Source organism: Coregonus lavaretus (assembly GCF_964263955.1).
Source record: "Coregonus lavaretus genome assembly, chromosome: 28".
Taxonomy (NCBI): domain Eukaryota; kingdom Metazoa; phylum Chordata; class Actinopteri; order Salmoniformes; family Salmonidae; genus Coregonus; species Coregonus lavaretus.
Window position 1 is genome coordinate 14,662,960 of NC_140015.1, and position 9,758 is coordinate 14,672,717.

The 9,758-nt window shown below is 40.4% G+C and overlaps 1 protein-coding gene across 1 annotated transcript; it reads right to left on the bottom strand.

Annotated features, from left to right (window-relative positions):
- Positions 1–2,043: 2,043 nt before the first annotated feature.
- LOC311103794 (homeobox protein unc-4 homolog) lies at positions 2,044–5,657 on the bottom strand (the record flags this gene model as incomplete). Its single annotated transcript, XM_084145447.1, has 3 exons — positions 2,044–3,060; positions 4,691–4,866; positions 5,402–5,657. The coding sequence occupies 3 exons, from the start codon at positions 5,655–5,657 to the stop codon at positions 2,044–2,046; spliced, it is 1,449 nt and encodes a 482-aa protein (XP_084001573.1).
- Between the last annotated feature and the right edge of the window lie 4,101 nt (positions 5,658–9,758).

A 9,758-nucleotide genomic window follows, 5' to 3' on the forward strand; every position in this document is an offset into this window, starting at 1 on the left:
GGCGTTCAAATTGAAAATTTCTCCGTGTAGAAATTGAATTCATAAAGTATGATTCATGGAGGACACATCTCCTGGAGGCTGCCTGGGCCATATCGATTGATAGTTTGTCTTGAATCATACAGCGTGCAGCTATCAGGCAAAAAAAGCTTAACTACTTAAGCAAATCACTAATTTCACCTTAAGGCCACCAGTGTGCAGCCACGATACTCCTGTTCAGTATTCTAATGAATTAAACATGAACACCCCCTACCATGCAACATACGCTCCAAATAAGACCCCAAAAAAAGAAATATATTGAAGGACACCTCCAGACAACTCTAATTTCCAAATGGCCTATCCTAAATGGCAACCCATTGACAGAAATAAAGCTCAATAGTTTGGGGAGCTGGGCTGGCTGCGGCTGGCTGCGGCTGGCTGAATAAGAAGATCACATCTTTAAATATTATGTCGGGTATAGACATATATATTTAATAAAAGTTAAAAGTATTATCTTTGTTGGGTTGGGGACCTTCAAGGGCCATTGTATTTGGATCTATTTTCATCAAATAATAAGTTATTCATTAGCTTATTGACTTTCTGTCTCTGCCATAGGCCTATATATTCTCTGTTGAGATTACATTTTCCCTTTCCCTATACACTTTTGCCTGTCTCTTATACCAAGAGCCCCCCTCCACCCACACCCAATAAGTCATTGCTTCCTCTGCGCAAACAGCAGTCACCGGGTGAAAATTATGTAAATATTTTGAAAGGGACACAGGCTTAGAAATTCATTTGCGCCGGCTCTGATATAAAGCTGCCCCTCTGATTATTTTCAATGTATTTCCAAATCAAGACCTAAGAGAGTAGCAGGGCCTCTGGATATTTAAGGACAACTACACCACACTGGAATGGATGTTTTCGACTTTTAGGATTTAGATGTTCGTATTATTGGGGGCATTTGCTCGTGCGTTAAAGCTACAGGCCCTATCTTGTAAAATAATCTGTATGCGATGTGAATGGTCTTTCCTTTCTTACCTCGACTTTAGATCTGGTCAACATTGCTAATATTGCCATGGCGCAGATGTCCCCGAGCCTGCACAGCATCCCTGGGGACCGCCAACCCTATTAGAACAAATGTGTTCTGCTATTGTAAATAGGCACGTTTGCTTCGCCCGTCCTATTACAGCCGACGCATGATCAATAGGCTGATAACACAGAAACATCAATGTAAGCGACAGAACAATGAGGGATATCATCGAACATATATCTTAATATAGCCGGCTACAAGGGCCCTGACAAAGTGAAAACCTCATGAAAATTCCGCCCCACGAATTCCCATCTCCTATCCAATATGCACAAACACACTCCCAGCTGCCGGGGCTATTATTTTCGTATTTCAATTTGACACCCCAGCCTTTCATGCTAATTCTATTATTCTTGGAAGTTTATGTGATTTCATATCACTAGAAATCGGTAATGTATAATAACCCTTTGGGCTAAAATAAACTGAATCCCTGCAGTAGCCACCGGGAAAATAATTACTTTCATATCAAAACTCTGCAGGAGTCGAGCGGGTCCTTTCGCCTCCGGCTCGTAACCTCATTTCAGTGAGGCTTATAGATGAATAAATTTGTTAAAGCAATACACAAAATAGAACATCAGATTTTAGCAAAAAGCGCTACCTATACCCACTATACGGGCTATTTAAGGTCTCACACGGTTTGGATTTATTGTATACAATCGATTTATTTATGAAAACCTTACATATATAAATATTATAATACTTTTTACAGCCTTTGAGGATTTTTGTGTTTTTTATGTATTTTTACAGTTTGTTACACAGGGGGGCTAGTACTACTACCACCACCACCACACACACACGTGCACATATACACGCACGCACGCAACAAACACACCCACACACAGTTATAACCCATCATCATCAGAATATAGGCTATATATGTCATCTGTAAAACGAGAGTTTATATTCTAAGACGTTTTGAGCTTTGGGCAAATGAAAGGTGTTGTTGACGCTATCAATATTTTTTCTCACCTATAGGTCTATTATTCCATATCGACATCTTGAGTCTCTGTCTTTGTCTCTGGTGGACAGTTGGTTGTCACAGACTCGGAACTCTCTGGGTAGTCTTTTACAGACTGCTCTTTTTTGTCTAATGGCAGATACTTTGAATCATCATCATCTTGGAAATATGTTGCACTGGCTGAAGGCTGACTACAGTTGCTACTGGAAAAGGTAACATGGCCTGGGCTGTTCTGTGGGGAACTAGTATTTTTCGCGGTAAAGTTGACCTGCACTTTGATTGCTGTCGCGTCGTTGAGATTATTGGACTCCTTATAGTTTTTATGTCCAGTATTGGCAGAGAAGCTGCTGTCATTCACTGGGGTTCTTTGTGTGGAGTTGTCAGTATCTGAGTCTGGTGGTGTTGTCTTCAAAGCAGTCTGAGGAACAATGAATCCAAGCGGCTGGGTGATAGGATAGAGTAAGAAATGTCCTTTCCCTATCAAAGGCCGCGAGGAGGGTAAGGCAGAAAATCCATCTATGTTCGGTTTGCGCCTTGGTCTGGAGTCGGATAGAAGGCTCTCTACGCTGAAGGGGTTCAGCTTCTGGAGGGTGGATGCTCTGCTGTTGGCGCACATGTTTGACTGTTGACTGCTGTCGGACGAGTCCAGCTCGGATCCACCAGCATCTTGGTTCAAGTGTCTTTGGTTCTGGAGGGTTTGTGGTGTTTGGTCACAGCTCGATTGGGTTTGGTTTCGGCCTACAGAGTCACAATGTGGATTTTGCTCACTGTCCGTCACTTGTGACACTCCGCTGTCACTGTCAGATCCTGGGGTGTGAAATAGGTCCCCTGACAAGAGTTTATTCTGGGACCTCAACAGTCTTCGCTCCTGCTTCCTCTTCTTCTTCTCCATCCTCTCCAGTTCTCGCCTGGCGATCTCCTCCGCGTCCATGGGCTCTCCACTGCATGTTGTTGGGTGGGAGTTGTGAGCTGGTCGCCCTGGACCCTTCTTTGTATTTTCTTTTTTCCTCCACTTAGCTCTACGATTTTGGAACCATACCTGCATATTAGAGAAAAAATAATGTCACGCATGTTCAAAAATAAGACGTCCACTTTCTTTAAATAAATACATAGGCCTAATAATAATTTAGGCTAATATTTGTGTGAACCTTTGGAATAATATGTTTTCTAGATGGTTCCAAATTACACAAAACCAAAGAGCAATGCCTCTTGCTTGTAGGCCTACAGTTATTTATTATCAGATGCGATGACAAAAATAAGCGTATTTATTTTCCAATTCGAGTGTGCTTATGCCTTCTTCGTTATTAAATAAAAAGTTAAATGCTGTCTGTCTGATCTGGAAAATGCCCCATGAAAACATATCTCACTTATGATGGGCCCATGTGTCCCAATCAATTGCATAATAATAAATGGTCTAATATATTTACAAATACTCATATTTCCCCCAACACTAACTGCCTAAAAATTGCTAAAGTGACATAGGACTAGACTAGCGTTTCCCAAACTCGGTCCTCGGGACCCCAAGGATTGCACATTTGGTTGTTTGCCCTAAAACTACACAGCTGATTTAAATTATCAAAGCTTGATGATTAGTTGATTATTTGAATCAGCTGTGTAGTGCTAGGCCAAAAAACTAAACGTGCACCCCTTGGGGTCCCGAGGACCGAGTTTGAGAAACCATGGACTAGACAATAGGCTTATACAATAATGGATATTTCTCTGTGCATAACACAATAGACATATGAGCTTTTGACATCAGAAGTGCAAATGATCACAATAATGAGTCCAGGTGCATGGAAATTTGACTGATGAGGAGAGATGGGGGAAAAGGTGTGTCCTTTATAAAAATGTACAACTTGAAAACCCATCAATATTCAAGTTCATAAACATTTACGTATAGGCCATGCATACTTGGGTGTTCTATCGGTTTATAGAGGAAAATACACGTGGAAAGCCTGATTGTGCATACGTGGATGTATGCAGATATCTTCATTTTGAGTATGTTTGAGTGAAAATTATATAGCCTTGTCGACTGAATCTACACAGTTTAAATTAAATATTAAGTACAGCAAATTAACTGACCCTTCCATGGCTTAGCCATATTTCAAGTATTTCTCATTGAACCAGAGGCCCTCTTTATACTCGGTTTGCTGCTCATATTACCCTTGATTTCGAAGACTATCTCTCTCTACATCGTATATTGTGTTATTTAAATACATATTCACGTTTGATAATGTTTTACTTTTTTAAATTGTGAAAATGATTTGCTTTCATTTGCGGTTTTGAAGCATAGTACTGTATGTAGATCATGGACCCTGCACATACTATAAAAGGCCTCCATGTGCCCATATTGCACAAGCTCCCTGTGGAGTTTTTGATCACAGTACAAAACAACAAAGAGACAGGAATTACTGGACAGTTATATATCTCAAATAGACCACTGTACTATATTTGTGTAAGAGATACAATAGGAAATAAATAGGCCTACTTTCCTTTGTTCGTACAGCCTATCCGTGTTCACATTTACATTTTAGTCATTTAGCAGACGCTCTTATCCAGAACGATTTACAGTTAGCGAGTGCATACATTTTCATTAGGAATCATTACGCAACACATCATAACAAAACAACAACAGAGAATGGCAAAAAGTGGATATGGTTGACATTTACCTGTACCCTCGATTCTATCAAGTCCAATCTCAGAGCCAGTGCTTCCCTCATGAACACGTCCGGATAGTGACTCTCATTAAAAGCCTTTTCTAACTCTTCCAGTTGCCAACCAGTGAAATTTGTGCGAGTTCGTCGTCTCTTACAACCAGGGCTATCCTTGTCTGGGTCACACGAATCTAGCATGAGAATACAAAACAAGAGAGTGTGAGAGAGACGCAAAAGTAGCCAGAATTATTTTTTGCAAGGAAACGTTCTTTCTGTGGTCCTTCATAAATAAATTAATCAAATATAGTCTAATAAATTGGGCTATTATGTCAGTTTTCGATGTTAAGAAAATATTAATAATAAGACTATTAATCACAACAATATTGATCCTGATAATAATAACAGTAACACAGTAAAACATTATACTAACAATAGTGAAACAGTGATTTTCCCCACCCTGTCACAACAACACAAGGGAACGTTTGGAGCTGTGCTCGTATGCTGCTCTCCATTGAAATGAATTGCAATATAGCCTAATTTGAAAGCAGAAGACTGCTTCTTTGTTTCTTAGGATTTGGATTCCCTCTTTAACGCTTTATGGAGAGGATATACAGGCTATATACAGGATATACAGGATATACAGGATATACAGACACATTCAGTTCTTTGTTTAGTCTTTGATCTACAGCCAACCTTTTGATAAGTGTTGTATTTCGTGTTGCCTACCTGTCAGCTTGTACTGCTGGTTATCTCCATTCATACCGCAGCCAGACAAGAGGGGGTTCGAATTAACCACTGAAGCTGTGCAGGAACCATTAAGTAATCCGTCTATTGAAAAAGGAACTGCGGCCGCAGATTGAAGTTGATGACCGGCTAATTCGTAAACATGATGGTGGCTTAGATGGTACGGAAAGCCCACCATCCCGCCGAGAGAGCCTCCGAACTGGGCATGAGGTGGATCCAGTATCCTGCTGTCCATCATCTCCTAGGCAAAAGGAAACGACGTCTGGAGGCTGGTGATGTGAATTTAAAAATCATGCAGTGAGTGTGGCCAGCGAGGAGGGGACATGATGTGGAGGGAAGGATGAGCTGTACTTTATCAACATGAACCTTCCAATAATTAGCCTAGGCTTTGGGAATTTGAGACCAATGAGAAACGGTAATCGAGTATGACGTCAGAGGCGCGGTCCGCAAACGCTTTCCATATCGATTGCTAATTAAACCTGACATCCACCTCAATAAACAATATCAGAGCTGTCACAACAAGACAGGAGGGCTTTGATAAGAACTACATCACAACTAGACGGGGGACCACCGAGAGAGAGTGATCAGATTAAAGCGCAGTAAAATGTGAAAGAGACGAGCTAATTTCTGCTCTAACGCTCGCTCGCAGATCGAAAATGACGGATAGGCTAGTCACAGTTTTTGGTCAACATGTTATCGTGTTTTAAATGTTTACTCTCTCTATTAATCGATGCCGAGTTACAAATACCCTAATTTTACACAAGGACATTTATCATCCAATGCTGTCAAATTTCATTCGAGACTACAACCAATACGCGTGCAATATAACGCGAGGTTGATGAAAGGGGGCGATCGACTCCTCAGCTTGGTGTCGATAGGCTGATTGAAAAAAGGCAGATGTTAAGTTATTAATTACATCACACACTAATTAATCTTCTGCTAATAAGAGGAACGATATTAGGAAGAAATGTGAACCCTTATTCCCCAGCACTTATACTGTAATTAATGAGTCTTAATTTAGAAATGTGTGAGAATCTGTCCCAGGTTTACAAGGCAGCTTCTTGTGTATACGTTTTTGTAGTTATTGTTATATATGTTTTTTTTTTTTGGTAGGCTAGTTTTGAACTCATGTTATATAGGCAGGTAAATTCTGTCTTTATGAGGCAAAAAAACAAAAACATTGTAGCTTTAGATGTGCAGCACCAGTGTGTCATCTGATATATATATTAAATAATGGTATTTACCTTTATATGCCTAGAGGTTATTTATTCTCGATGTTCAAAATATACTAATCTCCGGTGAAAACGGAGGATATTTATGATTGTATAAAAGGTTAACAAAACTATATGACCATAGTCTACTGGGGGGAAGCTCCCAAACATTCATTTATATTATATTAGGCTATTTGTCCGGAGACCTTCATAGCTCTAGTCCATGTTTCCCCACTCGCTTATGCAAATACATGTGTTTGTGAATAAAGCGAATCAATCCTGTCGAAGTAGGCCTAGTCGTTCTGTCTCTCTGCTCTTTAGGCTACAGAGAGAATTAATTCGACTTTATTTATCCCATGTCTGGTGCTGTCATAATGTTAATCTGAGTTGAAATTTCGCTCCCCACTCACTCCCTGACCCTTGGCACCCGGATTGGCGTGTTGTAATAACCCGAATCTCTCAACAGAAGCCGTGATAATTGTTACCTTATTAGCATGCAAATTGTTTAATTAATATTATTATGAGGAAGTATATAATCCGTTCGTCACTTGACCTCAAGCCCAAATAGCATCCCTCTGCATTTCAATGTGTACATTTTAATGAACTCCTTAGAAATGTCTCAGGATCTGGCCGTTTTATCCCTCTCCCCTACAAAGCTGTGGTTAGAGTTGCCTCAGATGCCTTTCTCTTTGTATTTTAACTTAGTTTATCATGTTTTACAGAATTTTTATGAATATTTCCAACCATTCATTTCTTTTTTGAACATCTAAAATTCAATAATTGCTTCTTGTCAATTCTGATCGTAGCCCCATCCAAGCGCACGGGCTCAGTGAAAAGCAGCCCTTGACACGCAGTCCCGGGAGACATTGCATTTAAATCCGTTTTTCTACAACCGGGTGACATTGTCAGATCCTAGCTTTAATTAACCCGATAATAAGACGAACAAGGCGTGCATTCAGTGCCGCTACAGGCCTGTCTTGTTTCATTTTCATTTGAATTCAAGAGTGTCATCAACAATTTAACTGGCCTTAGTCGATAGGACAGAAAGGTTCAGTAAAATAATAGAAAAGTGCCTCAGAGTCCGCAACCTAAACTGCAGAACAATAGAAAAAAAGGTGCTATCTAGAACCTAAAAGGGTTCTTCGGCTGTCCCCATAGGAGAACCCTTTGAAGAACCCTTTTTGGTTCCAGGTAGAACCCATTTGGTTCCAGGTAGAACCCTTATGTGTTCCATGTAGAACCGGTTCTACATGGAACCCAAAAGGGTTCTACCTGGAACCGAAAATGGTACCTGGAACCAAAAAGGTTTATCCAAAGGGGCAGCCAAAAACCCCTTTTGGAACCCTTTTTTTCTTAGAGTGTATTATAGAGCTGGTAGCTTAGCCTATATGGCATGTAGACATACATTGGTTCATGTGATATTTGTCTACCCTATTGTTGCCTTTACCACCTGATCTTAATCAATAGTGACTTTCTTGGATAAACCCACATGTGGATGGAAAAGTTAGATCTAGACACATCCATCCCTGACCTGCAGGTCAACCATTGGCATGAAAGGCTTATCTTTTATTTCAGATTATTTGAAAGCAACTGGCATAAATTACAAATTTGAAGACCTCAAATCATAATCGCTGGAGAAAGCAAATATGCCATTTTAGCCTACCATCTATAGGCCTACTGCATGCTACTTGTTGTAGGCTATATGTCACATTATCTTCACAGCCTTGTACATGTCACATCATATTCACAATCTCTTCATACTATCTTGTGAGTGTTGAACCAGATGACATCAAATCACTCCTTAGGTCACAGATGTTTAGATATGTGAAGAATGAAGCATGGCCTGTGACCGCACACAGTGCATATCAAACTTGTGTGTCTGTGTGTGTATGCATCTGTCTGTCTGTCTGTTTGTCTGTTTGCCTGTTTGCCTGTTTGCCTTTTTGTCTAGGCCTATGTAGGCCTTTGTTTATAGGGCTAGACTATGTGAACACTCCATAATAAGGGCTATAACACTGTCATAACATATCATGACAGGACAGGTTATTATGAAAACAGATTTTACACTGTCTGAAACTATCCATTAAAGCCAGTTTTCTAGCTTTGAGCATAGCCAACTGACTGTTTGTGACAGTATTATAAACCTAGCCCATATGACAGAGGGTTCAAGTAAAGTGTACTGTTGTTGTTTGTTGCAACCCTCTGTCTGTCTGTCTTTCAGCCTGTATTTCAGCATGCCCTCCTTCTCTCTCTCTCTCTCTCTCTCTCTCCTCTCTCTCTCTCTCTCTCTCTCTCTGTCTCTCTCTCTCTCTCTCTCTCTCTCTCTCTCTCTCTCTCTCTCTCTGTCTCTCTCTCTCTCTCTCTCTCTCTCTCTCTCTCTCTCTCTCTCTCTCTCTCCTCTCTCTCTGTCTCTCTCTCTCTCTCTCTCTCTCTCTCTCTCTCTCTCTCTCTCTCTCTCTCTCTCTCTCTCTCTCTCTCTCTCTCTCTCTCTCTCTCTCTCTCTCTCTCCCTCCCTCTCTCCCTCTCGCCCTCTCTCGCTCTCTCTCTCTCAACCCCATGCCCTTAAGAGCATCACACTCGCTTTAGGCTATAGAAGTGTGGAGGACAAAACATTATTGTTTCACTGAGGTTTGTTTTCCTGTGTTCACTCTTGGTAACTTCTGATGACAGGGCAATGGTAATGATGTGGACAGGGAGTTCCCAGCACCTGAAGATACAAAATCAGTCCTTCAACTCCAAGTAGACAATATTGACCCTATTAACAGCAGGTGTTCAAATGTAACACCCCAAACAAACTAACTAATCAAACCAGCCATCTAACACTGATGCCTACTTGACCAACATTACAGAAAATCAAATTCATTTTTAATTAGGCTAGTAAATTAATAGGCAGCAGTTGAGGACTTTAATTACTCAATTAACTTCACGCAAGTACATTTTTAACTATCTAAATTAAGTTGCACATTATTCGATTTGATGATAATTATAGAATTAAATCTAAATTAATTGTTGGTGGATAATTTGATACGATGAACTAGATGCAATTCCAATTAAACTGTAGAAAGCATTGGTTGCCATTTTAAGCTACCAAATCCTTTGATTCGTTTTTAAGCAAGAAACTCTGCTTC